The following is a 23,819-nucleotide window of genomic DNA, read 5'->3' on the forward strand; positions in this document are numbered from 1 at the left end:
AGAGAAACCTTCACTGAGAACCCACGCTGAAGTGAGCCCCTGAACCCTTGATTTTGTGCCTCGACTCATCTCTTCCCTCATGGCCGCGTGTCCTCTGGTGGAATATCCATCTGCACACCTGGACACCCATCCTGCTGTGGGACGGGGATCTTGCATCCCTCACTCTTGCATCTCCAGCACAACGCCCAGCCCAAGCACATGCTTAGCGAACATCTAATTTGTGAGTCCCCACTTACTTTCTGGCCAGGTAGCCTCTGCAGACAGCCTGGAAGAAGATAATGATGTCGGTGATCTTTAGATCCCTCTCTTCCTCTAAGTGTGCCAGCACGCCAGCTCGGAAAAATATCTTGCTCTGTCCGATTCTGTACAAGTTTGGGTCCAGTTCTAAAGCCCGGATCTAAAAGATAAAGAGTCCATTTACTGCTGGCTATGGGGCAGATGCTATCGGTAGCCCGCAGGGCAGTGGAGTCAGAGAAAGCTTACCATTCGTTCACAGGCCTGTTTGCCGTCCATGAAACCCTTAGGGATAGCATTTGGAGTTAGGATCTCGTATCTGTAAGAAAAACAGCCCCAAAATCTTCGGTAAAAATTTGTGGAAACATCTCCCTGCTGTGAGTTACATTTCTTTAAGATGCAAGAATGGGATAGGTAACCATGTCACAGGAAGAATAAAAACACGACAGGGTGATGATCTGAGATTTTCTGCAGATCTAGCTTTTCTTTCCCAAAACAGGAGGCAAACTGAACAGGACATGAATTCTCCAAAGACAAACACTAGGTCTGAGAAGTTGTGGCGGAGAAGAGTAAGGCAGGGTGTTTGAAAAAAATCTTTTGTTTTTTATTTTCCCCCAAATGTTCACAGGCCTAAACTGCAAGGAGAACCTGCTCTCTGTGCGGTGATTTGCAGGCGTTTATTATGTAGTAGAGCAATGCCTGGAGGCCTCTACCTAGAACATTGGGAAGAACCAGGGTGATGCTCACGACGGCACTGGCCTGGGCATGCGTGTACTCGCCAGGCTGCACACCTAAGATCTGGGCACGTTGGGTGGGTCGTACCTCCATAAAACACATTTTAGCAAAGAGACAGTGGCTGCGTGAAAGGATGAATCCTGCCTGCGTCAGTCAGTACCAACTATGGTGCTTTTTCTCCTACCAACAAAAAGCAAAATTCTACCATTGGGGGCACACAGCAGGGCCATGGTAAGGCCTCCCCCAAACCCGTAAGGACTGGAATAATCTCTCAGCTGGATTCCATCTGGACTGGTAGCAGAATGTGCCCGTCTCTGACCTGCAGACTTGCTTATGTCACAGGACAGCCAATGCATCATAACTGAAGATCTCATTTCCAAGTGAAATATGAAAAAAGCAAATAACAGAAATACCCAATGATACACAAATTACACGATATGTTAGAAAAAATCAGTTTCTCATGTTTTTATTCATTTGTATCGCATCCACTTCGTTGATCTTTCTTTCTTAATCCTTTTCTAATCTATCCCGGTCCCTCTCCTATGTTAGTAAAAGGACTGTGAGTGGACCTGTGCACACACACACGGTGGGAAACGTACATGTACGTTCACACATAAACACATCTACATGGATATACTCATTGAAAGGTGGAGAAAAATAACTCCAATGTTTGCAGGAGTCACTTCTGAATGATTTTTACCTCTCACATATTTTCAAATGTTTCTAAAGGAACAAACATTACTCATATTTTAAAAAATTGGTCAGAAAATAATCATGTGTGAATCCTGGGCAGACCCATGTGCACACGAGTGCAGGGCCGGCTCCCAGCCTCAAGGATCTAGCTCACGCTGCCGGGAGCTAGACTTTCAGGCACCTGTAGTGGCCACTGGCAAGTTAGCGCTCTATAAAGACAGTGCTCGATATTCTTGGCTAGTAACGAGGTAATGATTATCCCTTCCCTATATGAAAAGGCAACTCAGGGGCACCTGGGTGGCTCAGTGGTTAAGCATCTACCTTCAGTTTGGGTCGTGAGCCTGGGGTCTTGGGATCGAGTCCTGCATCGGGCTCCCCGCAGGGAGCCTTCTTCTCCCTCTGCCTGTGTCTCTGCCTCCCTCTCTGTGTCTCTCATGAATAAGTGAATAAAATCTTTATTTAAAAAAAAAAAAAGAAAGGCAACTCAAACATCCCGGAAACAAGGAAACATTTTTCCTCATCAGCTCACTGTTTTGATACCTGTCAAGATAAGCTATGAAACATTTGGGAAAAAGGTCAAAATTAGCAATACCTCTGTCTGAATTCCTGGAAAACTATCCGGTTGGGGAACCCCTGGCGACAGATCCTGATTCCTTCCAGAACGCCGTTACAGCGAAGCTGATCAAGCACTAGGTGCGGATCCAGTTTTCCAGCCTAATCAAGCAAATGACAGTTTTATGCTTTCATCTTTGTTACCTGACCCGGGTCCATTTCCAATACCAGCATTATGTTCTATGTGACACGTACTCGCTTCTCGTGATTTGGAATGATGCAGCGGACGAAGTTAGGGTTGGTGTTCCGGAGAGTTGCCATCAGTTTGGTGAGGGATTCTTTGTAGAGCTGCCCGACAGTCCGAAACATGCCCTTCTTGGTTTTATACGCAGAGCCAAAGGCTGTCTCCGTCATGCCTGTGACCTGATCCAGACCCACGATACGGTCCACTGGTGAAAAGAAAAAAGAAAAGGAAAATAAGCCAACTGGAATTGTTCCGCAGGGAAAGGAAAGACACAGTGATAGTGCAGCAGCACAAGCTTTGTGGGACAGATGATAGGATATGCCGTGTGTCGGTAGGCAGTCAGCATATTCAGACACCGCACAAGCCGTGGAACCAACAGCCACACACTCCCATGGCAGGATAGTCAGTGCCCGGACAGCTCCACACCACATAGCAGGTGCCTTCCGCTGCGCTACTTTGGGAATGCACTGCATTTGGTAACATCTTGCCTGTTACGCGCACCACCCTGTGGTAAATGCGGGATCACCGCGGGCATTATTGATACACAAAAGGGACCCTGTGACAAGTCTCGAAAGAGGAAGCAGCTTGTGAAAAGACATGACCCCATGAAGCAAATCCCTTAAGGATATGCTCGGGGCGGAGGGATCAGAGTCTTCTCATCTCCGTCATCAGATTGTCAGTTAAAGTCATTAAGTTTCAGGAACACACAGAGGAAGACCGGGTGAGGGGTGAGCAAGTGCCAGCTCTGTCCTCTAGGCAGGAGTAATGCTAAGGGATGAGCGCGTGGAGCGGGAGGAAGCCCCCCAAGAGTCAGGGTCTCAGCTCCATGTGGTGGTGGTGGAACCACTCAGAGGCCTCGCTCTGGTGGCAGCAGTAGACACGACCAGTGACCAGGCGGACCTAATCCTTCCGAGCACAGGGACTCCGAGCGCAGCTGCCAGCGGAGCATCCTGCATGTGACGTGCTCTGATTCACAACAGCCGTGAGATAAATGAAACTCGGTACTGGGATGTTTTAAAAGCACTCAAAATGTCCACTGAACTATCCCCACTGACGCCCGGTGGGCCCTAGCGGCCACCTCCATCTCTGTGGTCTGCCCCTCATCAGGCAGTGGTGGGGACCTGGCACTGGGTGAAGCACAGAGAGGCTCCCACGGGACAGGACCCCAGGACACCAGTGGCGAGGTCACGGTTCCCAGCATGCAGGCCGTCAGTGTGGGCCAGGTGTAAGCTGGGGAAGGAGGGGACTCATCTGTCTCCAGGCCCGGGCATGCACCCTGTCCTATGACATCTGCGAAGCAGCACCACTGGACTCGAAGGTTGGGGTGGAGGCTATCCTGGCTCGTGTCCTGCCCCAGTCCGCCCACTGCCCACCTCAGAGACTGCCGTCTGCCATCCTTTTCTGTGCCTCCGACAACCCACTTCATGTGTTCTAGCAGAAAACAGCGCCCAGCCCAGCGCCCAGCCCTGCATGCACCACCAGACCAGGGATGGCCCTTGACCGAGTCCACCCACTTCCTGGTCTCCTCAAGGGCAGTTCACAAACTTGGCGCCCCGCATGCCTCCCGCTTGCTTCCCAGTCCATGGCAGCTGACTGGCTTCCAGGCCGCCCTCCTGCCCCTGCCCGAGGCTGCACAGGCTGCCCAGCGTTGACCTGACCTCCATGCACCTGTGTGTTGCCGTCCTGACAGCACCCTAAGAACTCCCTCTACCCCTGGGGCTTCCATGTGAACACCACCTGCCCCGGACCCCCACCTACTGCTACGGTGACTCTTCTTGTCCTTTTCCTGAGCATTGTGGTGCTCACTGGAGGTCCAAACTCCGCTCACCCCTGAAACCCTCAAGACAACCTATGAGTAGGGGCATTTACTACCTCACCTGCTTTTCTCGTCCTGGGTGCTCTCATCATCTGACTCCAGCACGAGCCACCAAACACCGGAGTCTCCTATCTCCCTGCAGTCACAAAGGTGTCTCTGCCTCCTAAAAATTCTTGTTAAGTGCCCAGCACAACGTCTGGGGTCTGGCCTGTCACAGGACTGATGCGCATGCTAGTGAATAAATGAAGCAAACGCGGAGTACGTTGACAATGACCGATAATGGGAAGAGCACGGAAAGAAAACAAGATGACATGAAAGAGACGCGTGGTTGGGGGATCTCTCTGGAGAAAGTCTGTTTATCACCCACAGGGTGAGAAGGAGCCAGCAGGGAGCAGATCACTCCAGGCGGCAGCTCAAAGGACCAGGGGTAGAAAGGACAGCAGCCCGTGGAAGGAAGCAGGACAGCAGGGATACACAGGGTGCCCATGCCGGCTGCTGCACAAGGGATGGTTGGGGAGGGGTCTCTGGGGAGGTGATGGCTGTGCCAGGCTGGGCTCTGAGCAAGAGGAGGGCAGGCGAACTGGTGATCGCAGAGGAGGGAGAAGGAGAAGGAAGATCCAAGACATCTTTCGGTGGAAGGACGGACCTGTGCTAACGATCAAGCTGATGTGGAAAATATGGCAGACAGATGTGTCAAGAGTAAGTCCTGGGACTTTGGCCAGAGCATAGGAGTGGCTGGTGGTGCCACTGCCAGACCGGGGAGACAGGCTGCAAATCCTGGAAGTCTGGGGTGGTGGGCAGCTGCCAGGAGGAGAAGAAGGCTCTAGGAAGGTGGATGTGGGAGCTGTCAGCTGTGGGTAGTCGTCATGGGGCCAGATGGGCCACCTTAGGGTGACTGGCAAGGGATGGGGGACCTGGGACCAAGTTGGGGAGAGCGGAAGAGCCAGCCGGGAGGATGAGGAGAGCCAGGAGGTCAAAACCCTGGGGTGGAGAGCATATTCTCTGCCTCCCACACAGAAGGGACCCACAGGTACAGAGGCCGGAGACCAGGAAGCCCCTCCACTGCCCTTGGATCGGCTGCTCACCAAAACCGGTCCAAGCCAAACCTCAAAAGGTCTTTCCACCCGTTGCTCTGCTCCACAGCACTTGTCTGGGCTCTCACTCCTCCCCTGGACTCCTCCCCTGCAGTAACCTCCCACCTGCTCTTGCCTCGGGCTCCACTCTGCCCCTGGGTCCTCTCCCGGAGCCACCTGTGGTGCTCTACATAGCACCTATTCTCTCCACGTAGGCCTCTGGTCCCAGGGTCATGATTAGCAGGGATTTATGAAAGACCCAACTGAACTGGTTCCTAATCCCTATACTTCAAATGCTTCCGTTTCTCCAGCAGCTTGTAGGGTACAGTCCACATCACTGAGCCCCGTAGTACAGCCGGCGATGCAGAGCCTAGCGCTGAGCCAGAAACGCCTGCCCCTCACCAGCTGTGGCATCTGGAGTCAACTCACCTGGCTGCTCCCCGTCTCAGCCACTTCTTCTGCAGATGGAGCCATAGTGACTGACCTCAGTGTGAGGGCCTGGGGAACATTCCAGGGCTCAATGGAGGGACCTCTGGCCACCCTCCCTGCTACCTGAAGCTCCAACTATAAACCAGGTGCATTTTCGCAAAGACATAAGGCACTGTGCAAAGCGCGTAGCATGTTCTCGATACTCATTCCAAAAAATTACAACAATTCTACTCTAGCCTATGGTAAAACGCTACCAACAGTTAAGCACAGGTTTGGAAACAAATATAATTGTAAGTGCTTGAATTCCCAGAAACAATCTTAACATCAAGTAGCATATCTCCATGTAGCCCCAACATGTAATAATAATACATTTGTTCTGGTTTTACTGCTGGGTGGTGGAACTGATCTGTTAGTGGCGTATTTGGAAATCCTGAGAATTCATGTAAGTCTACAGGTTGCCTGGGAGCCTGTGATTCTGTGTCTTCCTGCTCCCAGGCCCTGGTGCTCACCTGCACTTCAGGTTTTCTCCTTTCCATTCCTCACCTGTCCTTTCCCACCCCCGGTGTGGCCCTGGCGCATGAGAGGAAAGGGGACTTGCATCAACCAACCCTCAAGGACACGGACAGTTACTGATTTTGTTTCTCAGAATTAGAGCAGCAGCAAAACATTGAAGCCAAAGGCAGGCTCTTAGCCCCTCATGTGTGACACTCATGATAGCCCTGGGAGCAAAGTGTCACTGTCCCCACGTGACCTCAGGGACACAAGTTACAAAACCAGAAACCTATTTCTCTCCCAGCTCCTGTTAAGACTCAAGAGTAAAGAAAAACCAGGACAAGGATATTTTGTGCGGCAAAGAAACCTCCATCCACAATCTAATGCCACACACAACTGTGTCAGATCCGACCCGCAGAGTCTAAACTGGCACAACAGAGATCGTGACCGAAGGACACAACTTATAAGGAGATTAAAATGATTGCCATCTCATCAGTCATGCTCCTCAATTCTAATTGGAACCTCTTTAATGACTTCCTGGGCCAAGAAAGAAAGACTGGTTCAGCATTTTTTGAAGCCAGCACATCATCTCGGTTGGAAGCATGGCTAAGGGAGAAGCTTCCTCCCAGAACTGTGACAAGAAGGAAGGGAAGAATTCAGTGGATATCAGAGATGAAGGGAGGCCCTGTGAGCCCGTGACAGACAGGAAGCCCTCCCACAGCACTGGCTAGCCTCTCCTGGGTGAGTCCAAGTGAACTGGGATCCCAAGTTCAAGGGCTGCTTCTATGGAAGACTGGAAAGGACTAGGGTTGCATGGAGGTGGGCTGGTACTCTAGCAACAGTTAGAACTTGCTCTGTGTTCTTCTCAAGCTTTCTCTGGTGGAGCCCAGCCTTCCAGAGCTGTTGGAGGCCTCCTGGCACTCGCAGCAGTTCAGAAGGACACAGCAGGAGTAGAACTGGGATCACGGCCAAGGACGCACAGCCACCCTGTGGCACAGACACACTACCTAGAATTCTGAGGTTACAAACCCTCTTCACAGGCTCATTGTTGGGTTAACTCAGAAGGTCTGGACTTTCAAATCAGATTTGGAAGAAACAGCCCCTTGGTTTACAGCAGAAACTCTCTGACCTCCCTATTCTGCCTGTGGGGATGCTGCTCCTTCCTCTTGTCCACTTGTCTGCTGATGCTTCTGGAAACCTGTCTTTACTCTAGCCTCTCACCTTTCTCAGGGCCTCCATGTGCACCATGCTACTTCCCTGACCCTACAGGAGTGCCCAGAAGCCCATGGTCTGCCGTGCTTCATGTTCTCACAATCAGAAGGACACGCACTGCGTTACCAGCACATCAGAGATGACTAGACCACAACTTTGATGCCCAGAAACTCCTTCACCCTTGGTCTTCCAAGAACTCATTGACTAAAGCCCCACATTTCCATTTAATGCCGACTACCTCTCCCCGGGGCTGGAATCCATAAACACTTGTTGGGGAGGAAGGCATTTTGTGGTAGAAAGACTACATGCAACCTCAAGGACCAGATTTTTGCCATGGTGGATGGAAGGCTCCTCCCAAGGAGGAGGAGAGATGGAGGCCTGATGCTTGGTTCAGCCATGTAACTGCACCAAAGGCCTCCAAGATATCAGAAGCTCAAGAGTCACAGAGGGTTAATTTAAAGACAGCACTCTGGGAGTACCTGAGTGGCTCAGTGGCTGAACGTCTGAGCACCTGGGTAGCTCAGGGCGTGATCCTGGGGTCCTGGGATCGAGTCCCACATCAGGCTCCCTGCTGGAAGCCTGCTTCTCCCTCTGCCTGTGTTTCTGCCTTGCTGTGTCTCTTATGAATAAATAAACTCTTTTTTTTTTTTTTTTTTTTTTTTTTTTTTTTTTTAAATTTTTTTTTTAATTTTTATTTATTTATGATAGTCACAGAGAGAGAGAGAGAGGCAGAGACACAGGCGGAGGGAGAAGCAGGCTCCATGCACCGGGAGCCTGATGTGGGATTCGATCCCGGGACTCCAGGATCGCGCCCTGGGCCAAAGGCAGGCGCCAAACCGCTGCGCCACCCAGGGATCCCTTATGAATAAATAAACTCTTAAAAAAAAATAAAGAGGGCACTGTATTTTGGGACAAAGTCCAGAAGATCAAGCACTAACCTTCTAACAAGAGCACACGTCTCTGGCAGCCTGTTAGCTTAAAACTACCTCCTACTTCTCTGTCCCTCCCCAACGTCCTCAACTCAGGCAGGATGCCCCAAGGCCAAGGAGGGCTGCGTCAGAAGTTCTGGGTCTGGATTCTTTGGTGGAATGTGCTTTCCAAAGCCTGGAACCACCTCTGGCATGAGCCACCCCGCACCCCGGCCCTCAGCACTCCTAATGCGCGTCTCCCCCAGGACGGAAACTAGAGCTCATGGTGGTGACTTGGATTAAGATGGGCACGCTCCTTTAATCTTATGGGTAACAAACTTTTGAGATGGATTTAGGTCTCAGCATTATTGTGTTCCAAAAAAATCATAAAGGAAATTTTGTAAGATGAATCTGACTTTGAGCGTCACTTCCTGACAGTTTTGGTACATGATTACAAGGCTGGCTAGTACATTCTTTTTTAGGTGGAGCTTTTTTTTGGGGGGGGGGGGGCTCTAGCTGTGCATAGGCGGTATTTAAACACAGGGCTAAGGCTTCAGACCACAAGGCTCATTCGTGTGAGCTCAATTTCAGGTTCAGGACACAGATTTGACCATTGCTGCACTGCCTTAGTCTCAACTTGCATTATCGAGCCTTGTGGATAGTTTCTCCATCTCAAATTCCAAAGAAAAGCCAAGTAGCTAAATATCCACATAAAGTTCCAAATATAAGGTATAATGATGAGACCAACATGTGACAGAAATGTGGAATTCTCTATTCTCCAAAATGTTCATGACTTTTAAAAAAAGAAATCCATCCCTCTCTCTGGAGTTCCCTGGGAAATGCAGAGGTGACCCAGAGACAAAGAAGACATTAATTATTAGCACATCCATTCCCAGCATTCCCTCCGAGGACTGTGTATCAAAACGGCACTGTTGGAAAAGGTAATGACATACCTTTTAATATGCAGTGCTGTAGGCGCTATGCATAAAATAAGAAGCAATGTGTATGCGGTAGCAATCGAATTGTTTATGCACTCAAACAGTTGCCTTGAAGTATAAGAAAAGTGAGCATGAAATGAAAGGTTCATGCAGGTCTATGAGCAAAACAAAAACAGAAACCCAGGAACCAACCCCACCCCCAGTTACCCTGCCCTCCCGGCCACCCTGCCAGCCCCCCCGCGAGCTCTTCCTGTGGGCTTAGAACCCTTCTGTGTGGAAGACCTACAGACTTTATACATTCACCTGGTGGCTCATGAAGACCAGAAACACTGTCATAGAAAGAAGCTCTCTGAATATTCTGAATCTCTAAAGCAGAGAAACAGCAAAAACAGGAGGACAGAAGAGCAAATACACAAACACTTCAGTTAGTGTGAGAGACATTTGAGATTACAAGTCAACTTTGAAATTGGGCTATGACAGTAGCTAGAGTCCGGGGCAGAGCCCATGCAACATTACTGCCCAGAGAATTTGCACATTTGGACAAAGTTCTTTATAAAATACACTTAAACTGAATCAAAAGAGCACATCCCCCCTGCAAGTATGAGCATCATATCATTATCAATGTTACGTGATTAGCCCCCTGAAAACGCAGGGGGAGATTTAAGAGTAATGAGGTCCTATTTGTCTTTCATAAAATTATCTTGCAACTAGAACATCAGGACGAGACTGCGTAAGTTTGAGCACTCTGGTAAGTGGGTACAGTAATGGCTTGTACTGTTAAAAATTCACACTGCTGTCTACTTTGACTTCCAATACAGATATTGGAAATACAATTTACTTCAAATAGGAATTAGTAACAGATAGATAGGTAACTACTATTAAGGGAACAAAATCCAAGTTCTGTTGCAGCAAAACGTTAAAACAACTTTAAGTCATAAGGTGACACTTGTTGATCATACTGTTACCCGTGAATATACGCGAGGAGGCACATTTACACGAAAATGCAATTGTTAAGCTTTTTTTTTTTCTGTATATAAAGCCCCAAGAAGTGGCAAGGGGTCCTGTGCAGTTGGTAGAGAAATCCCAAAACACCTTTTAGCAAAAAGCAGGGCATTATGAATCCTAGGGCAGGGCTGCCACCAAAAATCTCATTGCTTCTGGTTTGAAGCCTTGAGAGAACTCCGTAAAACCCTAAAAGTCCATTTAACACAAATGTTTTATACCCTGGGGACTGTGACTTCAAAGGCAGGTTATATTCATACATCCTACTTTCCAGGTTATATTCATTCCTACTTTCATGGTCAATTTGTCATTTTCTGCTTTTGTGTTTATGTGGCCATAAAAAGAGAAAAATAAGGACATGTTTTTCTAGGGTTATTTTCTTTTCCCACTGAGCTCCCCTTATGCCAAGAGATCACTACACCCAGGGTGACTTCCAGCCTAGAACCCTCACCAAACACTGCACCTGCCACTGACTCTCTGAATGAAACACGCAGTCCTCAAAACCGTCCGCCTGCCCTAGGCCCTGGAGATTGGTCCCGTGCTCTGCGGCATTGAGCGACCTCTGGGATCCTGGCACTCGGTTAAGTAATGACCAGCTAAGCTGATGGGAGGCAGGACTTCCACTCACAATAGCCATTGCAGGGCAGCAGCCATGAGGGTGATTCCGGGGTGGATGCCAGCACGGCCACATGAGGCTGGGGGCACACATGACTCCTCTCAGCCTATTGTGACGGCAGTGGCCACACTCACTCCCAAGCGGCTAACTTCACAAAGTCCAGGCCCACAACAAGGCCTAGCAAACACTACCATCTGGGGGTCCTGAGCCGAGGATGAGGTACGGATGGACAGGGCTTGCACCAGGCCCAGGGGAGCCCGCGAGGCTGCTCAGTAGACCTTAGCTTCTCCACGGGCACAGACAGCACTGGAAAGCAGGTTCGACCCTCCGGCCATGGTCCTTCCTGAGAGACACATCACCTGGGCTCTGAGGTGGGCACTGACCCTGTTGCCCATGCCTGCCACCGGCTCCTCCCAAAGCACAGGGGTAGAGGAGGAGGGGAGAAAGAAGCCCGCGAAGGGAGCTGGGAGCCAAGATAGAGGCTCCCTATCCTAACTGCGACCTCTGTGTGTGTCCCCAGTGTCCCGCTGGACTGTAGGCTCTGTGGACAGGGGCAGGGCCCTCATGGACCCCACATTACGACCGTGGTGAGCACAGGGCAAGGTGGCCTCGTCCAGATGGGCCAGGAGTTTCCCACCATTATGGTTTTTGGTTAAGAAATTCAAAAATGTGGGCCGCTGGGGTGGCTCAGTGGTTGAGCATCTGACTTCAGCTTAGGGCGTGACCCCGGGATCCTGGGATCGAGTCCCATACCGGGGCCCCCCCCGCAGGGAGCCTGCTTCTCCCTCTGCCTGTATCTCTGTCTCTCTGTGTCTCTCATGAATAAGTAAAATCTTTAAAAAATATACTGAAAGAAAAAAAGAAAACTAAAAAGGTGTCAAAAGCAGTTCACAGTATCAGAACCGGTGTGTTAGCTGAGGATTGGTTGCTCCTGTAACATGGTCATTATTTCTCCAATACTGGATCCTCCTTACATTCAGAATTAAGATAAAGGCAGGTTTTGAGGCTCTGGGAGTAAAAAATGCCGGCCTCCTCTGTCCCCAGCTCCATGGGCATTTCTTCCACAGCCACTGCCTCCTCAGCCACCTCGCACTCAGCTCCCCAGTCAGACCCATGCTCCTCCTTCCACTCCTCCCGGGGTGCCGCCCTCGTGCACACCTGCTAGAGCGAAGCCCACCTGAGAGCAGCAGGCAGGGCTCCCTGTGGCCTGGTGGCCACCCTCACCCCCAGGTTTCCTGCTGGCACCCTCCTGCCTGGCCCCCCCGCAGGATGCCCCGAGCTGGGCTTCTCGCTTCCATGCTGCAGTAACTCATCCAGCATGACCCTTTTTGATCGTGCGAGCCGGCTCACCCCCAGGCCACGCGTGCTCAAAAGGCAGTGCTGGGAAACCACGTGGCGCCCAAGATGTGCCCAGTAAGTGTCAGCCTTCATCACTCAGCAAAGCGTGATCCTTCGAGGACAAGGAACTCTGCGCCTCCAGCTCCACAACAAGACGCCTTGGCACCCAGGCCAGAGGGTCACCCTTCCTCTACTGTACACTGCCAAAAGCTCATTCCTGGCACTCATGAAGCCTTTGTCACAGCAGCCGCTGGTGCCCGACTATCTGTGGGCATCTCCTGTCTCCCCTTCCTATGCTCAGAGACCTCACCAGGGTGTGGGCAGGAGGGGAGGGCCTGGGGCCTCGCAGAGTCACAGCCGAGTAAACGGGTGCCACTGCCCCCTCGTCTCCCTGGGACACCAGACCCCTTGCACCCGGAGCACTGGGACAGCCACACTCAGACTGGGTTTGTCTGCTCTGGTTCCAGTGTCTCGCATCCCTGGGCTACCACTCCCTGCACCAGATACCACTCCCTGCACTAGACTCCTGCCACTTCCCTCGGCTGCCCAGGAACACTAGGCATTAAGCTGGATGCTCTCACCTGAAACACAGACTCCCTAGCCTGCCCCCCAGTCCTGAGCATGCAAAGGCCCCGGCGCGTCCCCTCCCGCAGGCCCGTGTACCTCCCATCCGGCCTGGCTCTCTCCCGCCTCGGCGCTCACTGTGCTCTGCTCCTCTGCCTCAAGAACCCTAACCCTTCTGCTCCCTGGGTTTCTTTCTACCTCTGTGAAGAAGGCCCAATCACCAGGTCTGTGGATGTGACAGAAAGAGCAGAAGCGAGCCAGTTCCCTGAGGCAGCCTGGCTGTGGTCGAGGCAGGGGTGGATCCGGGGTGACGGGCTGCGGGGTGCAGCTAGGACGGACACCACAGTGAGCACACAGCTCTGGAAGGCACGGCCTCCCACTGTGCACACAGCCTCACAGGAGCTTGGCTTCTGTGGGGCCAGCCTGACCTCCTAGGCTGTGACGAATCAGCCCAAATCTATACCTAAGGCTCATGTAAGTGAGAGAACTATGGACACAGACGGGATGGGGCGGGGGAATATGAACTGATCTCTATGCAGGGTTCTTGAATTTATTCACCAGCCACTTTGTGAGCCAATGGAGGGCTGCCACTGGAGCAGGATGCTCTCCGCTGACCTACATGAGACACCGACAGCACATGCGGGGCTCCTCTGGCCTCATGTCCCTATACCCCTGGATCACAGGCGAACCGGGCCCTAGAATGTTCCACAGTTCCCACAGCATCTGATCAAGAAGGCAGATGTCCCCTTACCCATGTGTTCTAAGAGTGGGTAACTTTGCTATAGCGGCAGCCCTGCTCTAGGGAGAGAGAGTTTTAAAGTAAAATCTACGTGCACATACCTACGCAGCAGAACCACCAGATAGCATCTTAATTGGGAAAGCTTCCGGCCAAGCCGAATTACAAACGTAAGCGCGTTCTTACCATCCTTCCAAAGCTCTGCCACGAATCTGTCAGACGACTGGTGCAGGAGGGTGGCCACATTGTCGTTCAGGGGGTCCATGTTCTTCATCAGCCACTCATCGGCCTTGTAGTCCACCTGGCCGCAGGCCACGCGGGGCAGATGCAGGGACACACAGACACAAGGAACATTTTCAGCCTCAACCAAGAACATTCACAGAACCACCGGACGAGTGGCCCGTGTTGAGGGCCATGCATTCATAACATGCACGACATTTAGGGTTAGCGACCGTTTATCAGGACATCTGTCATCTGTCATCAGCATCATCGGACGCACCAACGTTTCCAGCCACAGGTAACAGTCACCTGGCCCTTACCTTGCCCGCATAATGGATGATGCAGAAGTCAGCTCTGTCTTTCAGTTGCCGGGGTTTCTGGAACTTGGAGTGAGAGCCTTGCTCTTGAACTAGTTTTTCAACAAAGGTTTTGTCTGTGGCCTTCGGGAACCAGCACTCTTCATCCAAAAGGGCCAGCACACCGGGGGGGTTAGCCTGATAACAAGAGGCAGCGAGAGTGGACAAGTGTGGCGCCACCAGGATGCTCTTGGCCATTGCGCTTGGCAGCTTAACTTCTAAAATGATTAAGAGTTTTAGGAAGATCTAGGAAACTGAGCCACCAGGACAGCAGGTCACAGAGATACCAGATCGATGACTCAGGCAGAGGATTGAGCTGCTGAGGAAGGGGGGAGTCACTTACTCTGGAAAACTTACAGATCTCCAAATTTTAAGTCAACGAGTTCCCCCAAAAGCAGCAAATAAAAGATTCCGGTAAGGAGCCAGGAGTGGAGAGACAGAGCAAAATATTGACATCTGATGACTGGACAGATTAATTACCCTAAAACCTCCACCAGAACAAAGCGTGGCTGCCAGAAGGAGGCAGCAGGTGCAAGATAAAGGGAAGTTTTTAAAAATTAAAATCAAAACAAAAGCACACCTCACCTAGATGGAACACTTCCAGCATCTTAACTCTTAATTGATTTAATTTCCTGTTTAAGGGATGATGAAATAAAATGTGTCACTTCATGCTTGGTGCAAGAGTGAAACGAGCGTTTCGTAGGGGATATAAAAGGTGGGGTAATAATAGGTTATCAATTGTTTTATGTTTTTATTTCAACCAATACTTGGGAGGCTATTTTATCTCACTCAACTAGTTCACTGAAGACAGGCCCAGAAAGAATGACAGAGAGTGGATCTGTGTAGCCGGGGGCAGGAGAGGGCCCGACGTCTCTGCCTAGGACGATGAATATGTGCCATTGGGCAGTAGGGTGACACATATGGAAAACACTGAGCTGCTCCTGTGAAGAGTGGATTTTAGGGCACGTGACTTATGGCTCAATAAAGAAAAAGCATAGAGTTTGTGCCCAGACGTCCCCCTTGGAGGCAAGTAGACAGTGCGTGAAAGCAGCATGAATGCTTTGGTTGGGAAGGCCTAGGTCAATGCTTCTGGGTCATCCCTCACTATCACCCCCTCAATACGGGGGTGAGTGATACGAGCCTGAGTGAGGCAATTCTGGGGCATGCCTACGAAATCAGCTGTTTGCTTCAACTCCTGTGGCCTTTGTGGCCATTGGGAATGAGCCGGCTTCAAAGCAGAGGATAACGCACAGGGGAGTCAATGTGACCGTGTGGTCAGAGGAAGGCAGTGACTGACTTCACAGAGGCCAGCAGGGAGGAGCCGGGGTCCTGCAATGAGCCCTGGATGGCTAACTGGTCCTGAAAGAACTGCTAGGACTCAGACCAGCTCGAAGAGCAATAATCCAAGGCAGGCAGGATTCAGGTGATCTCAGAGAGGTAGGTAAGTCAATATGCCTCATTCACCAGACTCTGAAGATCCGTAAAGGGATGCCTGGGGGCTCAGCAGTTGAGTGTCTGCCTTTGGCTCAGGTCGTGATCCTGAGGTCCTGGGATTGAGTCTTGCATTGGGCTCCCCGCAGGGAGCCTGCTTCTCCCTCTGCCTGTATCTCTGCCTCTCTCTGTGTCTCTCATGAATAAATTAAATCTTAAGAAAAAAAAATCTGTATTAACATTAATAAGGACACATTCATCTTTCTACCATCATTTTTACGTTTTAATCCCTCTCAATGAAAATATTCCTAAATTCTGAAATAGGATCCCAAATGTAATTTAATCTTTCCTAAACGGCTCAGTGACAGCACGATTATGAATGTCCACGGTTAGGTCTTTTTATTTTTGTTACTCCATCCTTCAATGTCAAGTCCTTTGTTACCGCTTCTCCTTTAATTGGGGATTTCTACAGAGCTGGAAATCTGGGAGACTTTCCATCTGAGGCCGGAGGCAGCATCAGGTGTTCTATAAGCGGCTTGCTGAGCTTCCTGACTGCCAGGGAAAACAGCCAAGTCATTATTTGTTTGAGATCATGAGTGAATGAGTTCTACGTGGTCCTGTATTTCTTTTTAAAAAGAGTTTATTCACTTAGAGAGAGAGAGAGAGAGAGAGGGAGAGAGGGAGAGGGAGACGGAGAAGCAGGCTCCCCACTAAGCAGGAAGCCCAATGTGGGGCTTGATTCCAGGACCCTAGGGTCATGACCTGAGGCAAAGGCAGACGCTTAATCAACTGAGCCACCCAGGCGTCTCAGTCCTGTGTATTTCTGTGTTAACACTAAGCCAAAAGGGAAAGAATGCCTGATGCTTGCTAAACTTGCTGTAAAAAATACATCTGCCCTGGGAGCCTGGGGGGCTCAGTCGGTAAAGCATTTGCCTTTGGCTCAGGTCATGATCTCGGGGTCCTGGGACCAAGGCCCACATTGGGCTCCCTGCTTCAAGAGGGGCTTGCTTCTTCCTCTCCCTTTGCCCCTCTCCCTGCTTGTGTGCTCTCTCTCAAATAAATAGTATTAAAAGAAAAAAAATCTGCCCAAAAAAACCCCTGAAACTTCAAATTAGAAAAAAGAACCCTGCCAAAATAAGGCCTTTATACTCCCCCGGGGTAAGCTTTAGTTATGTGAACAAGTCTGGATGCCCTGTCTTGCCCTAGGCCAATGGCAGCGGCCTCTGTGGCCCTGGCAGGTGTAGGGAGACGGGCTGGGCGGGGAGGGGGCAGGACGCACTGTGGACGGTGGTCTGTGAGCCACAGGCTCACACGTAGGAGGGCTGAGGATGAGCCTCCCTGGCTGCTTGCTTACTTTTTAAATACGTATTTTATCAAAGTAGCACCTTCCTACAGCATTGATGTCAGAAAATTGTCTTAAGGCTACTTGCCTGGGGTGGGGGGTAGGGGGATTGCTGTCTAGGTTTGTGGGTAGAGGAAGCAACTCTTTTTTTTTTTTTTACCCCCTCCCCGCCCCGTCCCACTCCCCCCGCTCCTCCCGCACCCCCCCCCCCCCCCCCCAGGAAGCAACTCTTAACCTCACGCTTGTGAGTTCGAGCCCCATGCTGGGCGTGGAGCCCACTTTTTTTTTTTAAGAGGTTAATTAGCGGGGGTTAGTGCCAGAACTGCCTGGAAGCCCTGCCTGCACCAGAGTGGAACGCGCCCTTACGGGTCTCTCGATGAGGTCAATGCAGGGCTGCAGGTCGAGGCCAAAGTCAATGAAGCTCCACTCGATGCCCTCGCGCTGGTACTCCTCCTGCTCCAGGATGAACATGGTGTGGTTAAAGAGCTGCTGCAGCTTCTCGTTGGTGTAGTTGATGCACAGTTGCTCGAACGAGTTGAGCTGCAGGCGGGGATTCCGAATGTGGGGAGAGAGGGAGGAAGAACATGAACATGAGCCACCTACATGGACACTCTCAGCCAGGGGCCCACCATGTCACCGGCTCCATGTGATGAGGGTGACTGAGCCCAGGGGCCTCAGCCCGTCCCTGTGTCTTTCTCCCCCGCCCATGGCCCGGGCCCAGCAACTTCACCAAAACGCTCAACTTGCTGCGCTAAGTACATGATCGACACAGAAGACAACTCCAATCCTACTGCTACAAGGTTCACGGAAAGAAGTGAAAGAAGCAGCAAGAAAGGCAGAGGGAAAAGGAAGAAAACCAAAGGCTCAGGAAGGCCAGAGGCCGCGTGGCACATGCGTCCCTAAGCTGGGAGGAGGGAGATTGTGGACGTGCTCCTGTCCCATCTTCTCTTCAGCCGCGGACTCTGGGGCAGCTTCAGAGAAGTCCTGTTGGTTCACAGGGACACTGATGAGATTCTAGCCGGGCCTGACAAGACCCCTCAGGACGTGTGAGGCTCCAGGCTGCCTCTCAACGCCTTCCTGTTCCTTAGCAGCGGCCACGCTGTGCGATGACCGAGGGTGACCACGCTCATGGCCTGAGCCCTGAGTGGTGTCTGTACAGCAGTATCGAATCAAACTGCACACCTGGACCTGATACAGCCTTGTCTGCTCGTGACAATTCAGCAGAAACAGTGCTAGCGTGTGGCCCTCAGAAGTGAACTTGAACACTTTTCCCGTGTTATAGACACGGCTGTTTCCTTCTCTGCAAAGTCTGCCCATTTCTCCACTAGGCTGCTGATGGGGTGGAGGGATGGGGGGGTGGGAGGGTGAGGGGCCAAGGAGTGGAGAGATGGAGGGATGGAGGGGTGGAGGGCCTAAGGAATGGAGGGATGGGGGATAGAAGAGTGGAGGGGGGATTGGGGGAGAGGTGAAGGGATGGAGGGATTGGGGGCTCTAACTTTTACAAGTGATCACTTTATATGTTAGAGGCCCTCAACCCCTTGTCTGGCCTCCACGTTGTGCTCGAGCAGCACATGCCTGTAAATAACCTCTTTCCATAGAAAGAGGGCTATTCCCTTCAGGGAAGGTGCAAATCAACTCCAAGAATAGATTCACAGCCAGAAGAAGCCACTACGGCCTCCGCCCCGCCAGGGCTGTGACATTGTTTCAGGAGGCCACGCTCGGAGGGCAGCGCTGTTGGCTGTGCTCCGCACCATGTCTCCGGGAAGCATGAGGACCGCCGGTGGTGCTTAGTCACATCTCAGTACATGGATGTTGTCCTGCCTTAGGATCAGGAGACCTTACTGCTCCCTTCAGCCTGGGCGGCTGTGTGCAACGACATTTCATAACAAATTAGATTTCTGCTTTTCCATATTTAAGCTGCCAGCTATGGTTTTATATCATTGGTTCCTACAATGGTCACGCAGAGTGTGCAATTACAAATGGACGAAGAGCAGTGATGCCACGTCTCGTGTCCCGTCATCTGCTTGTGCTCCCTGTGGTCAGCCACTGACACCTGCTTCTCAGTACCCTTCCAGAGATGTCTGGGAACGTAGGTGTGTGTGTTACCAACTTTTCTTTAAAACTTAATGTGCCTTGAGGTCTTTCCATATGAGTAAATAAAGGCACCTCCTTCTTTATAACGGGTCCCCAGCATTCTGCTGTATGGAGATGCTGTAACTGCTTTAGCCAATTTCCTCATGGTGGACATTTAGGCTTTTCCCGTTCTTTCCCCAGAACAAATAACGTTGGCTAAACAATTCTGCATCTTTAGCTTCTTATATTTTTCTCCTGTCTGTATATTCATAGGTCAAAACCATACTTCTAGTTCTACAGCTTTATAATGTTTTACATCATTTCATATCCTTTTCATTTTCCAGAATTTTACTATTATTTTTCATTAATTGTTTTCAAGTTGGTTTTAGAAGAAGGTGGCTTTGTCCTCTCTGACCCCTTAAAATTCCCACCGATGGGCTTTGAACACGTATGTTCGACTTAGAGATAATCTGGGGAAGATTTACACCTTTACGATGCAGGATTTCCCATAGGAGAACAAGGCACATTTGCTCTGTTGTTTCTTGGTAGCACCCAGAGATTGCCTTCAACTACATCATGCCCATTTCTTCTTCACCTGATTCTTTGGAATCTTATGTTTACATTGTAGTTAGAATCGGGGATCTTTTCTTTTGTTGTATCTGATTATGTAGAGGAAGGCGACAGATTTTTTTTTTTTTTTAAATGTGACACGTAGCTAGCCGCCTTCCACAATTTCTCAAGGTTTTTTTTTTTTTTTTTTTTTTTTTAACGAATCGGTACATGTCAACGCAATCTTGCACAGTGGCACTCAGTGGATAAAAGTGCTTGGATTGGTAACAGTTCTGATCTTTTTGGGCAAAACTGAGTATTTTAAAGGAGTTCATTTTAAAGCAAGGCCATTCCTCTCACAGAAGCGGCCAACGTGGTACACCGATCCCAAGGCGAGTTTAATGTAGTATTTGTCCCCAATCATACAGTCAGTCCATCAAAGAGACACATTTTTAGGAGCCCAAAAGTGCATTGCCTTTCTTCCAAACCAGAGTGGATGTGTGTCTACACACCTGGAATGGATGCAGGGTGTGTGGACACATCGGTCAGAGCGACAGCGAAATACACAGCAATCCACTGTCAGATGCTTCGGCTGGATCTTCAGGACACGGAGCATGATCTTTCACGATCTTTCTGAGGTCCTCCATCTGTCCACTACTGCCCTCACCCTCCATCAGCTGAGTCTCTGCCACGCTGGCTTTCTAGCAGTTTCTAGCATTTGACAAATGCTCTCCTGTCCAAGATCTCTGGGCTTACTCTCATTATGCTGGGAAACCCTACTGAGGCTGGGGGGGGGGGGTCTCCTCCACGATGCTCACCCATTAGCGCTGCAGAGAACCCCCCCTCCATGATTCTGCTTCTATAGCTGCCCCCCCCCCAGGTCTTCCTCACAGCACCCCTAGAAAGGTGGGGACCACACCTGCTTCTCTGCCATTATGGCCCTTGCTTGGTGCAGGCACACAGGGGACCTGCATTAATATTTATTGGAAGAATAAAAAATAGGAGGGGGAGGGAAGGAAAGAGAGTGACATGGTGACAGAGTGACATACCTCAAATATTTCGAATCCAGCGATATCCAGGATTCCAATAAAAGATGCGCCCTGACGCTTGGTCCTGTCCAGAGCTTTGTTGATACGGTGAACGAGCCAACGGAAGAGCCGCTCATAGGTAGCTTTTGCCAATGCTTCTACCGCAAAATCTGCCTAGAATTAGACAGTATCAACTATTTGTTCTGGAAACGATCTCAGCAAAGCCTTACAGGGTGTCATCTGGAGCTTAACTGTTCTATAGCACTCCCGAAACCTAAAAGAGCCCTTGCTACTTAATCATGTCTTAATTTTATATGGCAACGGAGGGCATTAGTTCAATGGAGAACTGTACACTAGAACCGTACGCTAGAGATAACTGTACACTAGAGATTTAGGGGAAAGGTGAAGATGCCCAGGAGAAATAAGCCTGTCCCTATGCCCTCAGGGCTCTGTGCGGCCTATCTAGTCTGAAAGGAGTCTGCCATGAGATGGGTGCGCCTGACTCCTACATCTTTGGTGCTGGGGCCACCCACACAGGGACCAGGGGACACTGCGCCCCACCAAGGAACGGGCATCTACAGCTTTGTCCTCCTAGATGATCTATTGACCTGGGGAAAATCTAGGGTGACATTTCACATTTACTTTTTAAACAGTCACCTTTAAAATATGTTTGAGAAAGAGAACACTGTATAAGAATAAAATACACGGTACCAAGAAACACCTGCTACGGAGAGCTTTCATTAATGTCTGTTACTCGCCAAAGCGGAGGGTCTTAGGACACCGGTTTGTCATTCAAACAAATGGGTAACGACAATGCTAAACTCACTTGTTCTTTGGTCTGGGCTTTCTGCACATAGTCTCGGCCGACCTTGATCCGGGGGGTGAGGATGGCCCGAGTGAACTCCATCACGTTCATCCCAAGAAGATGGCAGAGTTTCTGTGCAACTAGAGCGTGAAAAGTCTCCTAAATACTAGACTTCTACCTACGATCTGGTCACAACGTCCTCCCTAAGAAGCCTTATCAAGAAATAAACTAAGTAAGTCTTAAAGGAGGACAAGGTTTAGGCCTTCATCCTTTCAAATGAACAGTACCCATTCTTAGATCATAGGAGGCAGGCCGCAGATACTAATTCTGGGTTGTTTAATGTAAGTCATGGAGTCTTAGAACCCACCGATGGTACACAGGAGAGTTAAGTCCACATTTAACATTTCAAAGCTGGAAGGTTTCATATTAAAATCCGGATTTCCTTGAAAAATAACATCTGGAAACACAGGCCTCTATTCCCGGCAAGGGAACAACTGGCCAGATTCTACACCTGCAGCCCCCATTCCGATGAGCCGCGTGTTTTCCACAGCTCGTGGTCTACTGGCCCCAGTTCCCAATGCACCCCCAGTGCTGGGGCCAGGTCTCCACTGCCAGTCTGGCTTGCCCCTCACTCACGGAACTGGTCGGCCCCCATATGGGCTTGCAGGCCCCCACTCTGCTCCCGACAGCTTGCAGGAAAGCCTCAGGAACACGTTTACACTCACATCACAACATGCGCTTGTGACACCACCACCACCACAACACAACAACAAATGTCCAAACACAAACAAAATCCCTACTGGTCCGCTTACCTGTGTTCTCTGGCATGGATGCTTGATCAGTATTTCGCTCCTTTTTGAAAGAAATATTTCCGAACTGTAGCACTGATGACACTACTTTAAGCATTGCTTTATAAGGACATAAAAAGAAAAAAAACAAAATTATTGCATCAGAATGTAGTAAAGATATCTCCTCATTTATTTTGTGCTCAAAAGCAGCTACATGGAACTTTTCAGTATCTCAGGTCCCAGGAACTCATACAGGTGGTTCTTGTTATTTCCTTGGTTGTTTCCTGGCTTTTGTTCTCCACCCCCGTGAGTCCTATTTAAGTGGGCAGCAGAGACTCAGGGAAACCCCACGTACACAGAATCTCCTCGTGAGAGAAGCCCATGATGTGCATCGCTTCCATGGTCTCCTGAAAGTTGTCCTTGTCTTGCTGTCCCGGGATGGGAATATAGCCGTTGGAGAGGAATCTGTAGTTATTAAATCCTTCGAGGAGCAAATCCGCTAGAAGAAAACAGAAATAAGTTACAGTTTAATGCCCCTGCAGACCAAACACACCCACCTGGGTTGATCCTCACTACCACACACAGTTTCCTGCCATATCTGTTCTTTCTTTGCAGATTCATTTTATTTTTTTTAAGATTTTATTTGAGAGAAAGCAGGAGAGAGAAAGAGCGAGCACAAGCAGGGCAAGGGGCAGAGGGAGAAGGAGAAGCAGACACCCTGCTTAGCAGGGAGCCCGATGCAGGACTCCATCCCAGGACCCTGAGATCATGACCTGAGCTGAAGGCAGATGCTTCACCAACTGAGGCCCCCAGGCATCCTTCAGCGAAGCAGTTGATAGCGACATGGACCTGAAGACCCTCATGTCGAAGGTACAGACTTCCAGCCCAGCCAATGCTCTGAAACCCTTTCTCTTGAGCCAGTTTGTCCGGTAGTGAATTTGCCTTTGCGGGTGATGCACAACCCCTATTTATGACAGGCTATTCTAACGGCCGCCCCCATTGACCACTGATGCTTTAGGGTCCATGAGTTAGAACTTAAGAGAGCAGTGGGATGTTTCTCAGGAGGGATGAGCACAGACAGGGCTCTCTCCCCTCACATGGGATGTTACCATGTGCTCTCCTGTAGAGAATTTCTGCGAGCACACCTCTCTTAATTCTTACACCTGCTCTGGGTACTGACTGCTTTCTTTTCCTACCTCCTTCTTTTAACACTTTGATCCCTTTTTTTTTTTTTTTAATTCACATTACTAGCACAGAGTTACTGCCAGTCTGAAAGCCTGTGGGTGTCCTCCTCTCCAGCATTACACATGGTCATCGGCTTGAATGCTTAGTTTCTAACAGCAGTGACTCTTACTTTTTCTTGCACGTCTTGGTCTCATTTCTGGGCTCAACGCCTGCACAGGTATCTGTGGTTATTAGCAAGAGCCTGGACCCTAGATGACAAAAGCAGTACGAAGCCTGTGTCTGTTGGTATCTCTGGAGAACATACGTAATGTCGCAGAGAAGGAATCAGGAAGTTGTACATCCTCCCCTCACCCTCAAATATCTCTGATCCAGCAAATTTCTGCTTGGGAACCTTGCCCCACCCAGTCCCTAAGCTTCCAGTCCTTAGGATTTGTGACAAAATAAAAGTCCATGATAAGCTC

General features: G+C 50.1%; 1 protein-coding gene across 5 annotated transcripts in view; it reads right to left on the reverse strand.

Moving 5' to 3' along the window:
* The window catches only part of MYH10 (myosin heavy chain 10), a 123,389-nt gene that overhangs the window by 37,661 nt on the left and 61,909 nt on the right, over nt 1-23,819 (reverse strand). For 3 of the 5 annotated variants that reach the window (XM_041770848.1, XM_041770849.1, XM_041770851.1), the window contains 12 exons: nt 22,529-22,672; nt 22,198-22,293; nt 21,407-21,525; nt 20,602-20,754; nt 17,297-17,470; nt 14,122-14,295; nt 13,769-13,883; nt 9,630-9,692; nt 2,470-2,663; nt 2,255-2,376; nt 484-553; nt 237-397 (listed from right to left, as the gene is read on the reverse strand). In XM_041770848.1, the coding sequence (XP_041626782.1) occupies nt 237-397; nt 484-553; nt 2,255-2,376; nt 2,470-2,663; nt 9,630-9,692; nt 13,769-13,883; nt 14,122-14,295; nt 17,297-17,470; nt 20,602-20,754; nt 21,407-21,525; nt 22,198-22,293; nt 22,529-22,672 (1,585 nt within the window). The remainder of the gene's footprint in view (nt 1-236; nt 398-483; nt 554-2,254; nt 2,377-2,469; nt 2,664-9,629; nt 9,693-13,768; nt 13,884-14,121; nt 14,296-17,296; nt 17,471-20,601; nt 20,755-21,406; nt 21,526-22,197; nt 22,294-22,528; nt 22,673-23,819) is intronic. The other 2 variants (XM_041770850.1, XM_041770852.1) reach the window with 1 other exon arrangement.

The sequence above is a fragment of the Vulpes lagopus genome, chromosome 10, assembly GCF_018345385.1.
Source record: "Vulpes lagopus strain Blue_001 chromosome 10, ASM1834538v1, whole genome shotgun sequence".
Classification (NCBI taxonomy): Eukaryota; Metazoa; Chordata; class Mammalia; order Carnivora; family Canidae; genus Vulpes; species Vulpes lagopus.